This window comes from Sorex araneus, chromosome 11, assembly GCF_027595985.1.
Source record: "Sorex araneus isolate mSorAra2 chromosome 11, mSorAra2.pri, whole genome shotgun sequence".
Taxonomy (NCBI): domain Eukaryota; kingdom Metazoa; phylum Chordata; class Mammalia; order Eulipotyphla; family Soricidae; genus Sorex; species Sorex araneus.
The window spans coordinates 10,098,683-10,117,330 of NC_073312.1; the positions used below are offsets into that span (position 1 = coordinate 10,098,683).

At 38.8% G+C, this 18,648-nt stretch overlaps 1 protein-coding gene across 2 annotated transcripts in view; it reads left to right on the forward strand.

The window, feature by feature from the left end:
* PDZD8 (PDZ domain containing 8) overlaps positions 1-18,648 on the forward strand; it is a 65,157-nt gene that overhangs the window by 40,225 nt on the left and 6,284 nt on the right. The window contains exon 4 of one of the 2 annotated variants that reach the window (XM_055118777.1): positions 15,226-15,388. In XM_055118777.1, the coding sequence (XP_054974752.1) occupies positions 15,226-15,388 (163 nt within the window). Of the gene's footprint in view, positions 1-3,036; positions 3,550-15,225; positions 15,389-18,648 lie in introns of those variants that run through there. The other variant, XM_055118778.1, reaches the window with a different exon arrangement.

Here is an 18,648-nt window from a genome sequence, read left to right on the forward strand (position 1 = left end):
TGGTGTAATCCTGGTAACCCTCAGCACCACCACCCTCAAGCCACCATATCAGTAGACCTTGAGGATTGGATTATTAGGTTTATTTGGCTGAGAATGTCAGAAGTGGCCCCCCAGTTCCTAAGCACTGCTTAGAATTCCCCCAAATAAACAAGTGAAATTAATATTAGTAATCCTGTATTTGAACCATGTACCCCAGTTATTTCCATTTCTCCATGTTACCAGCATAAAAATGAAAGAGGTATTTTATTTTTTATGCCAAGTCTGAAATATGGTTATACTTTATAATTATAGCACCCTGCAGTTTATCCTAGTCACATTTAATGTGTTTAGTAGCTACACATGGCTAGTGCCTACTGTACTGAACAGCGTGGGCCAAGAGGAAATGTACAGTAGAATACTCTTAATTGCACATAGCTGCAAACTTTCCTAAGACGTGCCAAGAGAAGCAAAATATTAAAGGGAACTCTTAGGTGCAAAAGAGATAGGCTCAGGAGAGATAAGTACTATGTTTCTCTTGTCTGTGGCTGACCCTGGTTCAGTCCTTGGCACTCCGCTACTGGTTTCCCAAGTATTTCCAGGTAATTTAAAGTGAAAAATTTTAAATTGGCAGCCCTGGAGGGCCCCAAGCACTGCTGAGGTGGCTCAGGTAGTGCTCAGCACCATAAAATCTGAGCGGCACCACATCACTGAGTCCTTATTCAACCTCTGGACAAGGCCTACATTACCAAAAGGGGGCCCTGGGCCTAAGAGCACTACTTGGGAGGACCCTGCAAGATAATTCCAAGACTATTTCTAAAAACAGATGAGGTCTGGGATTCTTTTTTTTTTCTTTCTGGGTCACATCCAGTGGTACATAGAGGTTACCTCTGGCTCTGCACTCAGGAATTACCCCTGACAGTGCTCAGGAGACCATATGGAATGCTGGGAATCGAACATGGGTCGGTCGTGTGCAAGGCCCTATCCTCTGTGCTATCGCTCCAGCCCCAGAAGTCTAGGATTCTTAAAGAAATAGATGATGTGTCACTGTGCCTTCAAAATAAATACAGACCAGGAAGAGTCACAAAGGCTAGAGCATTTGTTTTGCGTGTAGGACCCTCAGGTTCGATGCTTAGCACTATAGGGAGTAATTCCTGAGCATTGTACCAGGAGTAGCCCTCGGCACTGCCAAGTATGGCCCCAAAAGAAAACAAGAGTTGGAGTCAAGAATGGACATGCTTATTTAAAAGTCAAAATTCTCAGAGAATTGATTATCTGCATTTGTTTTCTGTAATATAAAAAAAATTATGCCAGCTGGATCAGATGAGGAGACAGAACTAAAATTAACGTGGAAGTGCATAATAATATAAAGATAAATGGATGGGAAGAAATTAATGTTCTTCAGCTGAGAAAGACAGGTGAATGATTAATGGAAGCATATGATTAGAAAAAGTAAGCAGTAGGATTATCAACAAATTTACTGAGCAAGGAACCAAATTTATGGCAGCTATGAAAATAAATTTTATGTCCTTAGTAATAATCAGATGATAAATGCTAGGACACTTTCAAAAGGTCTTTAATAATCCTATATACTTGCTGGTAGAATCCAGAATATGCCATATTCTTTTTATGTTCTACATTTTGTACCTAGTAGAATTTTCTAGTATATTGCAGTTGTTAAGTGGAATGTTCTATAAAGAAGAAGAGAGGATGAAGTGGTCTTGAAATAAAAATCTAATCTTATCAGTTGTTTCCTTAAGTTTCTGACGTTTCTTCTTGCTCCTAGAATAAGGACCAACTCTTTAATGGAGTCTACCAAATATACCTGATCTCTAGTTCTCTAGCTCTCCCATCCTACTGGAGCCATGCTGACCATCTTCCACTCCTTCATATTTGCCATCATCTTTCCACTACACAGCCTTTGTATGAGTGTACCCTTCCCCCAGGACATTTTTTTACATGCATCTCACATTCCTATACCTACTCTGTCTTCAGATTTCTGCTTCTGCCAGATTTTAATTTGTTTGCCCTCAGATATTTCTTTTTTTAAGTTAAGATTGGTTTACAGGAATGTAAATGTTCTCAGATACATTTCCCAGCCTTTCCCCTATGCTGTGTCATGAGGGCTGCCCTCTGCTAACTGTATTTCCAAAGCTTACTTTGACTTAAATTTAACTGGTGTGAAGATCTGGAAGAAAAGGTGTGTATTGGGGAGCTCGAGGGTATTCCCTTTTCTCTACTTGGATGGCATGGCTGGCAGCTGCTGTTGGACCCTCGAGCCCTCAATGGCTTCAGACTTCCACTGAACAGAACCACCAGGCCTCAGGCTTCTTGAAGCTAAAGTAGAGCGTCTGGCCTCTACTTTGTCACCTCCTCCCTCTGTCTTCCATCCTGCTGTTGGTAATGACTTTGGCTCTTACAAATAATATTTCAGTTGCTTCAGTGTCTCTTCTTTGACCTTAAGTCTTCTGTTATTTTGTGATGATTCTGTTTTATAGAGCCTCTGTACATTTGGCATTTTCTGTTTCTTTATCAGACCTCAACCTATAAACCAACTGATCATCATTCCTCTGGGAAACCTTCCCTACTGAGATGAAACTTGGATAACACTTCCCACAGTTGGCATTTCACATTTACAAGTTGTATACTTTTTTGTTATCTCTACCAGTATCTTCCTTTCAAACAGGCACTATGACTGTTCTTGTTCACAGCACCTGCGATTTTGTGGGCATTCAACAAATGTTTCCAAGAGAATGAAGCTATCTGCCCAGAAACTCCCACTGGCCTTCAACACTTCCATCTAGACTAGCATCCTTCAGCTGTTTTCTATCTGAGGACCAGCCATTATAACCAGAGTGATAGAACAGTAGTTTTTAACCTTTCCACACTTTCAGACTGGTACCTGTCCATGGGCCGGTGGTTGAAGGCCACTGCTCCAGACTCTCAGGTTTCAGAGTGACTCAGTCACATTTCTGTCTCTTTTTGCCCTAAGGGAACTTAGATATGTAAATAAAATGACAGATCTAAAATTTTTTTCTTGTGTTCCCTTTTGTTTTGCAGAGTGTCTGAAGTCTTGCTGAATGATACCGCTTCAGATCTATCCATAGATTGTTGAATGTAAATACAGAGAGTCTAAAAGAGTACCCTACAGAAGTGATTTCAAGAAAGGACATGGGAAACTAATTTATAAATGCAGCAGGCCAGAAGCTTCACAGTTGGCATTTTGGTGTGTTGGTTTAAAGCCAGAGATACCTTGCAGATAGCATTTTGGTACTCTTATTTAACCATTTGCCATTTACAGTCTTAATCTTATCAAAAGGAAGAAAAAGATTAAAGCAAATAAAGCTTTTTTGAAAATGTCAGTTTTTATGAAAGCTCTGGTTTAGTTCAATTTGACAATATTTGCGAATGCAGCAGGGAGTCAGTGAAATTTTAACCATATGTAGTGTTCTGTAATTTGGTTTCTCAAACTAAACACCTCTGAGCTTTCATAGTAAATCCTGTGCAATATTTCCACTCTTAAAGTTCACCTTGGTTAAAAAATAAGGAAGGCAGCTCTCTTTCAAATTTCTGAGTTTATTTAATATTGTATTGAAAATACTGTGAAAAGAGTAGGAACTTAGGTTAAAATATAGAAACATCAGTTCTCTAGTTCAAATTAGTATAAATTACTGTGAAAAGAAGAAACTGAAGTATAAGACAGTGAGTGGTCTGCCCTTAAAAGATCAGAATAAGGAAGTCAGGTCACAGTACAAAGAACATCAAGATTGCTGTTAGTATATGAGTGCTCTAAGAATTTCTGAGTTATAGCACTGTGAAGTTCCTGTGAAGGCAAGATAGATTTTCTTTTTGAATTTTATTCTTTAGTCACAGTGAAATTACAGTTATTCATGATTAAGTTTCAGGCATACATTGTTTCAACACCAATTCCATCACCAGTGTCTACTTTCCTTCACCAAGTTCTTCCCCTTCCCCATTTGCCTCCTTCCCACCTGTCTGCCTCTGTGCCTCTACGAGGGGCACTTGTGTGTGTGTGTGTCTGTGTGTGTATTTATATATTTTGTACACGTTTATACATACACATATGTGTGTGTGTGTGTGTGTGTGTGTATATGTTTTTGCATTGTGGTATGGTCCAGGTTTACAGTACTGTTGCCAATAGGGTATCATACATGCACTTTACCGCCTTTCAGTACTACTTCTTCCTCCTGGTTGATCTTCCTTCCACTACAGTTGTTGCCCCTTCCAGTCCTATTCCCCCTCAGGTGCTGTGACTACCTCTTCATAGTATCACTTCTCATGTGTTTCTTGTCTTTGGGCATTCTTTATTGCCCCATTATGTTCCATTAGATCTTGCATTTGAGAGACATCATTCTGTGTCGGCCTCTCTCCCCCTGATTAACTTCACTTAACAAGATACTTTACAGGTCCCTCCATGTGGCAGCACGCTGCATGACTTTAGCAAGCTAGCCTTCTTTTGGGAAACAGGAAAAACTGTTAAAGAGATGGCATTTGAGACCATACTCGCTGATAAAATCCAGAATATGACATATTCTTTTTTGCTCTGCATTCTGTACCTAGTAGAATTTTCTAACATGTTGCCATTGTTAAGTGAGTGTTCTGGAAAGAAGAGAGGATGAGGTGGTCTTGAAATAAAAATCCAATCTTATCAGCTGTTTCCTTAAGTCTCTGAAGTTTCTTACTGCTCCTAGAATAAGGACCAATTATTTGATGGGATCTACCAAATATGCCTGATCTCTTAATTCTCTAGCTCTCCCATTCTACTTGAGCCATGCTGACCGTCTTCCAGTATGCTAAGATTTTTAGTTGTTTCAAGATAGAATAAATGGAATATTCTCTTATGAGATAAATCCACAGAAGAGAATTTTTTTTTGTTTGCAGGATATAATGATTTGTCCACAGTGGCTAAGCATATAGCAGTAGGGGATGATTACTCAAGGCAAGAAAAAAAGATTTGAACCATGTTATAGAAGTCCTTTAAATGCCGTGCCCAAAAAGTGTTGACTATCAGCCTTCAAGAGAGTAGGAGGTATGGAGTCGGAAGTTTTTAGAATGAAAATGATCTCATCAGAATCTTGCTTTAGTCAGATGTGACTCTGGACATTTTAGAATGGTAGCATGATCATAGTCAAAAGTTCTTAAACCCATATGTGCCACTAAGTATTTCATTTCTGTGTAAAATGGGACTGATAATACATTGTTGTCTGAGGACAAATGGGTTTCTGTATATAAAAATGTTAGCACTGTATCTCAGTAGCGCAGAATTAACATGTTTCTCAAATCTGGCAGCAAGTGGAGAAAGTGATGAATGATTTGATAAAGGAAAGACCTGAAATAGTAGAGGTGAAAGGAACTAAAACTTCAAGCCAGAATTAGTATGACGTGGATGTCACTGAAAATGGAAGCGTTTTCAGAGAGTGAAAGAGGCATTCAAGAAGACTTGGGACCATGAGGAGGTAGAGGGAAGAGGACAAAGATCTCCTTCTAGACATGTTAGGTTTGAGCTACAGTGATTATTAAAGGTTTGTTTTTATATTCTCAGTGCTATTTGGACTTGGAACCACTTATCTAGGAAGTTGAAGTTTTTTTGGGGTGTCTGCTTTGTTTGAGATTCATTTCACATAACAAAAAGAAAAGCAGTATGCTTTCAACTATAAAGTAAGAATCTGAATAGTTGTTAAAGAGCTTTTGAGAACAAGTTAAGGAAATGGTATTAATAGAACTTTGTTTTTGGATTCTGTGTCTCATGTCCTTCCAGTTTACTGTGATTCAAGGAGAGCTGATTCATTCAGCTCATGCTTTGTCATGAACTAAAATATCCTATTCAAGGTACATTTAACTCCTTTCGATAAAAACTCATTGAGGCCAATAGTTCGATTTCTCTAAATCTGTACACTCAGATGCAGAACCAGAAAGTAAACAACTTAGGAAAATTTGAGAGGTATTTCAGAGATTTTGCAGTATAGCCGGTTCCTTTCTCTCATGTATTCACTCCATTATTTATCAAGAATAACAACAAGAGCCGTTTCTCTGTGCTTATCATAATTTTAAGACTTTACATGCATTTAGCATTTAATTCTCATAACAAACCTCATCAGAATAACTATAATTATCTTTATTTTTGATATGTGGAAATGAAAACAAAAAAAGCAACATACCCAGATCACCTAGCTCGCAGGTGGTAAAGACAGTTTGCATATCCAGCAGTGTGATTCCAGAGCCACTGCCCTTCACTCCATTGTTAAGCCCAGGACTGTGGGTTCCCAAGCAGCGAGACAGGTAGTGACACAAACTCAATAATGCAAAAGCAGTAGGAGTTTTATTCCAGTTGACTGGAGTCAACTGTCTCACCCACAGAGTGGTCTCTTGATAGGGACCCCGCCTTCAGGCAGCAAGCAGTTTATATAGGTTTGATTACATAAGCACTACATGCCTTATTGTTTCAGAAAGATATCTTACTTAGTTACCAGACAAAGGTGTTTTGGCAAGTGTCTAGGGTAACAGTGGTCAGGAAATAGCTAAGCAATGGTTTCCTCTAACAGTTTATGGTTACATATGCTAAAAAGAATTTAGGGTTAACAAAAGGCAGTTTCTGGGGCATTGTGAGAATTGATTGATGGAACCCACTTGTTGAGCCCAGGAACTTTCCCAGGTCGGTTCAGGTTGGCTAGTTGCACACTGTTTCATTGCTGAGAAACCCAGACTGTTTCAGTTCCAGTAACAAAACCTGAGTGAGGCCTGGCTGATTTTGCTGATTTCTGCCACCTGTCATGGTGTCAGTAAATGGCGGATTCAAGTCTGGGTTCTTCCTCTCTAGTATTGTGAATGCCTATCAGCACATGACAAGCTTTAAAATACAGGAATTAGTAGCAGTTGTAAGGTTTAAACGTCTGTGAAATAGTGCAGTTTCTTACACATCGTAACTAATTATGGCTGTCATTATGGACTTGCCCTGAAGGCCTTCTCTTGTCATAGTGCTGTCTGATTTTTGTCTGTCCTTATAAATCCCCTGCTCCCACTCTCCACTCTTCAGATTCTTGGTCAGTAAGATGAGGCAAACAGGAGTAATGACTTGGTTGTGAGATTGCCTTGCTTTTTAAAATTGGAGAGCCAAACAGTAACGTTTAAGAACATCAGCAAGTTTATCATTATATATCTGATGGAAGACCAGGGATATGGCTCAGGTGATTGAACCTTGGATGCCATGTGTGTGTGAGACCCTGAATTCTGTCCCCATCAGCATGTCTTGACTCCTAGTACCAGCAAGTGTGACTCCCCCAACAGTTACCAAAAAAAAGATGGCAGTTAACTAATTGCTGTATACTCAACTATGGCAAAAGCATTGGCAGACACATAAATTTCAGCGAGGTTTAAGATTGGAAAAAAAAAGTTGGAAACTTAAGACTAAAGACTTAACATCAGTGTCATAATGTTGGAAAATCTGTCAGTGATTTTCACCTGGCCGTCTGTGGAGCAGTGCCCACCCACAGGTGTAAAACGGTTGAAAACTACTGGTCTTCATGACCTGTAATATGTAGCTTTCAAACATTTGGGAATAATAGTCCATGAAACTGGTTTTTGACACCTCCAGCACTTGACAGTTTTTCATTTTACTATAAATGTGAAGTTCATTCTATTATTTACTAGTTAAAGAAAAGACATCTTAAAGATGCTCAATAAAAGTAAAATTTGACTCAAATATTTGTTGCCTTTGAATAGCCAAGTTGGCAAGGGTAGCAACACTTTGTTCTATTAACTCAGTCTTTTAATACTTCCATAAGGTGTTGTGTATTTTTCTTCATAAATATTGAACATGAATAGTGTTTAAAGTGGGTCTGGGAACAGCTGTGTTTCCCATTTGTAAGCATGTTGGTTTACATTGATATTGGATTGTACAAGACAAATAGGTGGTTATATTTGAAAGCTGTTTATATAAAAACAGTATGTTCTATAGTGGAAGAGATAAGAGTGTTTCATTAAGCACTGTAAATAAGACTTCGGGATAATTCATAATATTTTTAAAGGTCATCACATGATTCCGAATATGTTTAGATGGTTTTTGAAGTGACTGATATGTGAATTGTATTTATTACTAAAAATGTTGTGAAATGTCTTGAGTAGAAAACAATTAAACAGAAGGAAGAAATCACCATCATGGTGACAGCTTTAATTTTCATGATGCTCTCATTGCAAAATCTGAAGAAACATGCGTATTTTACAGTAACATTTTGCATACAGTGCTTATTTTACATCAATTTCTATAAGGTAATGAGGTTTGGAAATAGATATGAGCTATATTTTTTTGCCCATTAAAACAATAATTTTGAAAGCTATAAAGAAAACTGCAAAACTCAAACATATTCTTAATATTCATAGAGAACCACTGTAAATTCTTGTCTAAAAAATGTTTAACCCAGGGCTGGAGCAAAGCACAGCAGGTAGGGTGTTTGCCTTGCATGCGGCTGACCCACGTTCAAGTCTCAGCATCCCATATGGTCCCCCGAGCATCACCAAGAGTAATTTCTGAGTGCAGAGCCAGGAGTAACCCCTGAACATCACCAGGTGTGACTCTCCAAAAAAATGTTTAACCCTTATAAGCAGACACAAAAGGATTGATAGACTATATTCCTTTAAAGTGAGATACATTATGTAAATTATGTAAACTTTCACTACTTAACTGTGTATAGGATGCTTTGGTTTTGTTTCTGTTTTTTTTGTGCCACACCCGATGATGTGCAGAGTTTACTCCCAACTCTGTGCTCAGGAATTGAATGCAGATTGGCAGCATGGAAGACAAAAACCCTACCTACTGTTCTGCCTCTTTGGCCCGGAGGTCACATTCTTTTTTTTTTTTTTTTTTTTTTGCTTTTTTTTTTGGGTCACACCCAGCGATGCACAGGGGTTACTCCTGGTTCTACACTCAGGATTACTCCTGGCAGTGCTCAGGGGACCATATGGGACGCTGGGATTGGAACCCGGGTCAGCCGCGTGCAAGGCAAACGCCCTACCCGCTGTGCTATCGATCCAGCCCCTGAGGTCACATTCTTATCTCCTTTATGCATGTCTTTTTTTCCTGTCTACATGATACTCTAATGTTGCCATAACTTAGCTAACCAAGCACCTATTGATGAACACCTAGTAATTTTCCAGTGTTTTAATGTTGTAAGGAAATCTAAAATTAGTATTAGGGGTATTATCTATTGACATTCTGTAAAACATTACTTGCCATACTTTTGTTTGCTTAGGCACATCTGGCGATGCTTGGGGCTTATTCCTGACTCTGTGCTCAGGAATCATTTCTGGTGGTGCTCAGGGAACTCTCTGAGGCACTAGGGATTGAGCCCATTTCAGTTGGCACACAAGGCAAGTGCCTTGTCTGCTGCACTTTCTGGCCCCTGTGTTAGCACTTTGTAAACTGGCAGATTATGTGGTCTTAAGAGTTTTAGAATTATTCTCATTTATACCTTAGGAATTCATTCAACTTTAATGACAGGTCTTTTGTAAAGTTCTGTGAGAATTGATAGAATTCTTACACCAATGGATTTTTTAAAAAATGTTTGCTTTATTCTTTCAAGAATTACACTTTTTCAGAAAAAGACAATATCATATGTATACACAATGTGAATATTCTTTGCTGATAAGAAATGGTGTCAAAAGAGGACTTAATAAATACATCCTTTTGTCATTTCGGTTAATGAACCTAACTAGGTGATGGGGAGTTTACTTGACTCCTTGGAAAGAATGTAATGTAATTGTTTAAGTGTCCCATGAAATTTGTTGGCATTTTACGTGTTGATAAAAGAGCCTATGCTTATTAGACTAATATAGAATGATCCTTCAGACTCAGTTTGTTTTCCATGTTGTTTCCTTTCTTTATTCTAAAACCCTGCAATTACTTGGTAACTTGAATTATCATTTATCGAAATTACTTTCTAGCAGAAATTGATTAATAGCATTCTGACTCTTAAATTAGTCACTTCAGAATTAGAGCAAATGTTACTTGTACTACTTTGTACCAAAGGGGACGGAGTAGAAGTGATTAAGGGATTAATTAGGATAGAATGAATTTGAACAAGAGAATATTTCTCCTTACATATATTTAGCATGACTGTAATTGGGGGAATAGGATCATCAATTATACCCTTCCTCCCTCCCTCCCTCCATCCCTCCCTTCTTTCCCTTACATTCAGGAATCACTCCCAGCGGTGCTCTGGGGACCAAATGGGATGCCAGGAATTGAGCCCAGGTTGGCCACATGCAATGTAAACACCCTACCTGCTGTATTATCGCTCTGGCCAATTATGGAGATTTTTAATGGTGAACATGATGGAAAGTAAGATTTAAATCTGGTTTTTAGGTGAGACAGCCTTGTTGCTGCCTCTTTTCAAGATGGATGATAAGCAGATGATTCCTAGCCTGGCAGTAATTTGTGCCCATTAGCAAATTAGTCTGACATCAGGCATTCAATGAAAGACTAGAAAGTTACATGTCTAGCACATTCTGTGCCAAGTATATTTGATGTGCATAAAGTCCCTTTTGCCAGTAACTCAATTACTTAAAAAAAAAAAGTTATTCTAGTTTTATAAACCTTGATCTCAATTGTTAATTAAAAATTGGAGATAAATTTTTAGAGCTCTAAACAATTCCTAGTCTGTGAGAGTCAGAATTCAACTGTCATGTAGCAGGTCAGGAAAGATAAGCTGTACGGTGCCCCACAAAAGCATGATGACTTTTAGGGGCCAAAGAGATGGCTTAAGGCCTGAGTTTCCTGGCACTGCATAACCTTCTGCTCTCATCCCCACATTGACAGGGTGACCCTAGTTGCTCCTGAGCCCCTCCATCCATTACTGTTGTAGGTGCATACTATTTAAAAAAGAATTGACCATTTTTAGTGTCCTGTAGATATTTAATAGGTGGAGCTGTAGTTTGATCAAAGGAGATGTATTATGTGCCCATGAATACAGCAGTCATTGCATAAGGCCAAGAAATCTTTTCAGTAAAAATGCTTCGATGCTGCATTAATAGTTTTTAATGACCACTCTTAAAAAAAACTTAATAATTCCATAATATCCAAAATATTTGGTTGACACAAACAAGTAGCTTTAATTTCAATTTTATTTTCCAGAACTTAGAAACCAGTTGTTTTGGAGTCTTTGGGCCAGACCTGGAGGTGCTCAGGTCTGGCCCTTAACATATATGTTAAGGAGTTTTACTAGATTGGCACTGTGCAAGACAGGCACTTTAATCCCTGTCTCTAAGAATTGAGAATTCAATTAATTTTTGAAGTGTCTGTACTTCTTAAAATGCTGTTTACCTTGCCAAGGGGCCTTTCAGCAAGAAAAGTTCTGGGGTGATTGGAAGCCAGGCGGTGAAGGCTTTTTAAAGGTAGAGAGATTGGGCCAGGGAGATGACTCAGAAAGGCTGGATCATATGCTTTGCATGAGGGAGCTCTGGTTCAGTCTCCCAAGCACTGCCGAATGGGGCTCCCCAATACTAACTTGGTAGAGAGTGGCAGGGGAGCTAGCTCAGGAGTTAGAGTGCATACCTAGCATAGGAGTGCCCCAACTTTTTATACAGATTCCTCCCACCCTCCGTCCCTTTTCTCCCATTCCACTCTCAGAACTGTCAGATTTGGCCCTTCTGTGTAAAAAAAATTTAAGGTGGGGGAAAGCAACTTCTATAATCTGTGAGAAAGTAGGTAAAACAACAGAATTGACCACATACTGAAGAGGCCTGGCAGGAAGGGAGGTCTGAGTATACTTAGAATTTTACAGAAAAATGGCATTTCCCATATAAAACTGTACTATACAGTTTACAGACCAGCAGACCACAGGTATAAAGAGGTTGGTAAGCACTGGTCTGCCAACTTGGTTCTAACTGCAGGTCGAAGGATCAGTATGCAGGGCAGGGTCGGGTCCACAGGTGTGAAACGGTTGAATAATACTGCAATACAGGTATTTATGCAATATCTAAAAGAGTGTGTTTTGAAATCTTTTCATTTAGGTGCTCAAACTATGGCAGATGAGTGTGATAGTGGTTGGGAGGGAGGGGAGAATCAGGCAAAAAAAATTATATAGTCTGTAACATCCTTTCAAAATACGCCAGTTGAGTATTTTGAATCATGGCTCAGGAAGAAAATGGACTCATCTTCATAGCCTTCCTTTTCTAGAAGCTGGTGCTGTTCTCACTTAGCTGTCTCCCATCACCGAAGAGCAGAGAAAAGTCCTGTCCGGGGCTCTTCTGTTATTATAGGGTTTCCTGTCTCAAGTCTGATCCCTCAACTAGAGCCACTCAAAGAGAGCGGCTTGAAGTGCAATTTTCCTGCCTATGTTTAACCTTGTCCGGCTCTTTAGAAACTGGCCCACTGCCCTTTATATAAAAAAAGGAAGCATGGGTTCAGTTGACAGAGATAGGTGAGAAATGCATAGTCTGGAAACCTCTACTCTAGAATCCCAGCCCTGGGGTAGCAAGTCTGGACTCTTCGCTGCCCAAGTGAGACTTTTAACTTAAACCTGTAAGATCTGTTTCTTACCATTTTACGCAGTACATTTAGGTATTTAGAAATTGGTACTGTTTTTTATTTTTTTAACTAGAATTTTGTCAATTTTTATACTTTATATTGGTTTGTTACCTTTATTTCTTTAAAAAAAATTTTTTAATTATTCTTGATTTTATTGTCAATTTTTTTTTTCTCTTTGGGTCTCACCCAGCGATACACAGGGGTTACTCCTGGCTCTGCACTCAGAAATTATCCCTGACGATGCTCAGGGGACCATATGAGATGCTGAGAATTGAACCTGGATCGGCCACGTGCAAGGCAAACGCCCTTCCCGCTGTGCTATCACTCCAGCCCCTGTTACTTTTTTTAAATTAAATTTTTTATTAGTGAATTACTGTGAGGTACAGTTACAGACTTTAAACTTTTCATGTTTGTGTTTCAGTCATATAATGCTTTTACCTTTTTTTTTTTAACATAAATTTCATCTAAAACAGTCCAATCTTTTAAAGGGATTACAAAAGATGATTTTTCTAATCTGATCATTCCTTCTATATTTATAGCCAGCTTCTTTTTGGCAGATGGGAATAAGGAAAACATTTTTCTCCAACAAAGTACTAAAATTTTTTATATAGAAACCAGTGGATAGAGATATTTATGCAATAATCACAGCATTACTTAAATAAATTCTACTTAAGTAGCTTTAATATTGTGAAATACCCACTTTCAGCTCTTAAAATCTTATAATCTTGATAATTTAATATAGTTAGTAAACAAATACAATTCTTGCAGATTTGATGGCTTAGTTTATGTTTTTTTTAATTTACTAAAGTTAAGGTGATGTTTTTACAGTGGTGTTGACATTTCTGGTCAGTGATGTGCACAGATACCTTGCCAGACTGGGATGGCAGTTTGGAAGATAAAGAGTATAAAAAGGTGAAGTGTAGAAGACTTGGTGTTAAAAGAGTTGCCTGTGCTTGACAAAATTAAAAAATATTGGTAAAAGTATACTAATTGCAGTCTTGGTTATGTGGGAGGAATTACAAATAGTGACATAACTGGTCTTGTGGGGAAGGAATGGGGATTCATTAACATCGTTGTTACAGTATGAAATCAGCACTTCATCTGAAATATATGTTATCTAGAGAAAAGAAATAATCCTAACACAACTAAAACAGAAACAAACATTGGAGGTTGCCTTGATACAGGAGTAGGTGTGAGGAAGACAAAGGACAGCTTCCCATTCATATACTTGACATTTTACATTATATGCAAGTACTGGGTAAAGTTGAAAGTTTATTATTAAAACTCAGGTTATACTTTGATTTCTTGAAAATTTCCATCAGTGCTTATTTTCATAATTATGTCTGATTTAATCCTATTCTAGCAGTTCCATTTATCTGAGGTTAAGAGTCAGCATGTATTTACTTAACATAAGTTAAAAGGGATGACTCTAAAAGCTGCTCTCCTTCATGATTGACAAATCATCTAAATTCATTACAAGTTAATTTTATTATTAATTGCATAAATTAAAAGACTAAGGACTGGGGGTTGGAGAGATTACACAGTGGATAAAGCAGGGAGTTAACCTGGGTTCAATGTCCAGCATCCCTTATGGTCCCCTTCACACTGTCCAGTCACATTCATGAGTGCACAGCCAGGAGTAACCCCTGAGTGTCGCCAGATGTGATCCCAAAACAAAAGAACTGTGGGCTAAATGAATGAGTTATACGTATTTATGTGTCTTACTCTAGAATGGCGTTCAGAATTGTATCTGTGTTTGCTTTATTTTAAATATCTTAGGTTTGATACAAATGCATAAATTCACTAGATGTGGCCAGTTGATAATCCAATGTTAAGCATGCATCTGAGCCCGGTTTGATCACTGGTCCCACATGGTCCCCCAGTAATCATCTGGTGCAGCAGCTCTTGAGGCCCTTGAACATGGCACGGCTTGGGTAGTTGTCCCCAGCGCTGCATGGTCCTTGGATTATATTGCCCAGTTGACCAGGAATCTCTGGGGCCCCCTGGCCTTAGTTGAGCAGTATTTAGGAACTCCCTCTCCATTACCCCCTGTGAAAAAAACCCCAACCCAGCTCCCTAGTTTATTTGCCTGATTTGCCCTCAGTCTCTAGACCACAGCTCCTGTATCTTTGCCTTTCTTGAGATTTTCATATCAATTTCCTAAGTCTCTTTGCGGGACAGAGAGATAGTACAGTGAGTAGCATGATTGCCTTGCATATAGCCGATCTGGGTTGGATCCTTGGAATCACATACAGTTTCCCAAGCACAGCCGGTGTGACCCCAAAACAACAAACAAAAATGGTTTTTCATATTTAACTCCTTCACTGAGCCATGTGTTCAAGATTTGTTCATTTTGCTTTATTAATATTTTGTTTTCATTGCTGAGAAATATTTCAACTGTGGATGTTCAGAGTTCTGTCATTTGACCAGTCCTCTGTTGACTCACTTATTTTTAAATACTTTTTCAATATTTGTATATAAGCTCTTCTGTAGACTTAAGATTACGTAGAAATGTTTTCTTTACAATAAATACCTGAATCATGGTAAGTGTGTCTAAGTTTAATAAACTGTGAGGTGTTGAGAGTTAACATTAGTTGACGTGCTCAGCAGTAGTGCACAAAAGGAGCAGCTGCAATTCACTCAGGATGTTACTATTTTCTCACTCCACTGTTTTGAATTCATTAGACTTTTTTTTTCCTTCATCAAAGGTTGAGTTAGTCAAGGGGAATTTACAAAGTGTTGGACTTACACTTCGTCTCGTCCAGTCAACTGATGGATATGCTGGGCATGTCATAATAGAGACTGTGGCCCCAAACTCACCTGCTGCAATTGCGGATCTTCAGCGGGGAGATCGACTCATTGCTATTGGAGGTAATCGATAGAATTCATCCTTCCAGAACAAAACAGATTTAGAGATGGAGCTCTTCCTCTCTTCTGTTATTTCTCTAAGTACATGGTGCTTTTATAGTGAAGAGGAGGCGGTAACTGTAGTACAATTAAAATCTAAAAGAAGTCTTCCAAAATAATATATAATGCTTCACCTCTAGACCAGTTTACTTAAGACTTCCTTCTTCCCTTCTCTTTCTGTTTTATTGGATGGGGAAGAAAGGACAATTCAGTAGTTTTCCTTCTTTATAACCACGATCATTATTATTATTAACCCTGAAATTGTTCGTATTAACATGGCTTTCCTTGTGATTTAGGGCAAGGTAATAAATGGGGAGACTAATACTTTTCGTCTAAAGGGTACACCTCAGCTTACCTCTGGCCCCTGCACTGTCCCCCATGTCACTGTCATCCAGAACAGAGACCAAAGGACCATAACATGTAGAAAAATCTGCTGTGTGCCTTCCTGTCTATTGGATTGTTAATAACAAAAGCTCTGTCAATAGGCAGCTTACTTGCTTGATTGTGAATAAGCAGTGCTGTTCAGCCATGCACGCCAATGGGGAAAAGGTACAAACCTTTTCTAACCTTTGTACTACCTCGCTCACCCATTTCAGACTTAGCAAAGATTTATTGAACACATTGTTGGCCACAGTGACAATTATGTTGTCTCACATTAACGTAGTATTATATATCAGTTCCTCCATGAAGGAGCAGTACTCTTGGATATCCATGCCCCCCCCCCCAAAAAAAGGCTTTGATTAAGATTTATTATGAAAAGCAAAGAATGTGATTTTGTTGCACACTAGGAGGGCCTCCACCCCAAGTCACTGTTTCACATAGAAATTTCTCTGAGCATGGCATAGCAGCTTTCTCGAACTTTGTATGCCTGTCACCTACATACATGGTGTTAAAATGATTTTTTTTCCCAAGACAATTTTATTTAAAGAAATTTACTTAGAGAAATGAGAAGGGAAAGAGAGATGAGATTGATAACATGGTCAAGAGGCTTCTCCAAAGTGGAAAAGGCCAAAATGTTGATTTTGATTCAGTAGATCTGGGATGGGGTCTACTAGTCTGTATTTAACAAGCTCACAGATGCTGCCGCCACCCATAGACTTGAAGGATACAAGGCATAAAATCGACCCTATTTGGGGCTGGAATAAGAGTATAACAGGTAGAGCATGCCTTGCATGCAACTGACCCAGGTTCCATACCTGGCATACCATATAGTCCCAAGCCTGCCAGAATTAATTCCTGAGTGCAGAGCCAGGGGTAACCCCCAAAACAAACAGACAAACAAAATAGACTGTATTTGTCACGTGTTGTATAATATAAACAGAAAAGTTACTCTCCCTGTCTAAAAACCACAATTCATTATACATGTTCATATTCATATTGTATAGATTTAAACCTTCCAATTGAAATTAATTTTTGTGTTCTCTTTTAGGAAAGGTTTTTTAGTTTTAGTTAAATAGTAAATATTATTAAAAGGAAAAAATCCAAACATGTGTGCTTTCTCTCCCTTTCTCTCTCTCTCTCTCTCTCTCTCTCTCTCTCTCTCTCTCTCTCTCTCTCTCTCTCTCTCTCTCTCTCTCCCTTGTGTGTGTATAGAGTGATAAAGCAAAATTTATTGACTTAATATCTCACATTTTTAAAAGTACTGCATGGGGGCTGGAGTGATAGCATGGCGAGTAGGGCGTTTGCCCTGTGCACGGTCGACCCTGGTTCGATTCCCAGCATCCCATATGGTCCCCTCAGCACCGCCAGGAGTAATTCCTGAGTGCAGAGCCAGGAGTAACCTCTGTGCATTGCTGGTTGTGACCCAAAAGGCAGAAAAAAAATAAATAAAAATACTATATGTTCATTTTTCATAGCTGTAATTTGTCTGTATGGGTATACATGTGTGTGTGTGATCCATACATATGTATAACATATATATATATACACATTTGGGGGAGGGGGGACAACACCTAGCTGTGCTCAGGACTTAGTCCTGGCAGGGCTCAGGTGACGCATGTGGTGCCTGGGATCAAACCCAGATCAGACTCATGCAATTCAAATGACTTGCTGATTATCTCTTCAGCCCTTTAAAAAAATATTTTGTAATAGAATTGTGATCATTGATATATATTTGCCAAAATGGCCGTTGTATTTGAAGCTGCATGATGCAGTTGTACTTTACTGTTTTCTAGAGTTTTGTGTATTTTTAAAATATTCCAAGTAGAAAGGAATTCACATTGGTCAGCCAGCCCTGTAAGGCATATATGGGTATTGCCACAAAAAAATCCTGATATTCAAGAAAAGGCTGAGGGCAGGTACCAAATAATGAGTTTAGACTAAGTTAATTATTTTACTTGCTATAGCTCATTAAAGTTATCTCTTACGCACAGGTCAAACAACAATTTTTCTTGCATATATTTCAAGGGAAGTAATAGAAGACTGGGTGTGTAATTCATAAAGACCCTTCTTAGAATGATCTAAACTTCAGTGTCAATGAGATTTTAGGCTAAAGATTTTGGGCTGAAGCTTTCAGAAATTTGGAAGCAAATGTTTAGTGATTAAAATAAGTCAGTTGAGTATCAAAGAGGTAGTTCAAAGGCCCAGAGCTACATGTATAAGGCTCTAGTCTGCTCCCTAACACTATATGAATCCCTAAACCCCACCAAGAATGATCTCCAAGGATCAGGCCATATCACCTAAGCACTGCCAAGTGTGGCTCAAAAGTAAAAAATTCAGGTGAGAGCTATAGTTAAATGCATAAGCACAGCATGTGTGCAACCCTTAGTCATTAAAACAAAATGAAAAGAGGAGAAAAAACAGGTGGGAGGAGATAAGTCTAAAGAATGATAAAGTAGTATTGAACATAGCATGGGTTGCATAATTTGATGCTAGATCCCAGGGAGGATCAATCAGAAAACAGGAGATGGGGACTAGAATGACAGAGAGATAGAAAAGAAGAAAAGAGCTCAAGCCAGAGATCAAAAGTCTGAGGATAGCGTCACTGAAATCTTCAGGAGAAAAGCAAGATGGAATGTCAGGACACCAGCTAGCCGTGAAAACACAGCAGACTGATTGTACCTGTGGATCTTTGGTGTGGAAGAGTTCCAAATGATGGCCAGGTCGAATAGGGAAGATAGGTCATTTGACTGCAGTGCATGAGACCTAGTTTGATCCTTGGCACATATGGTCTCCCAGCACTACCAGGAATAGCCTCTAAATCTGAAATAGCCCCTGCACCCCAA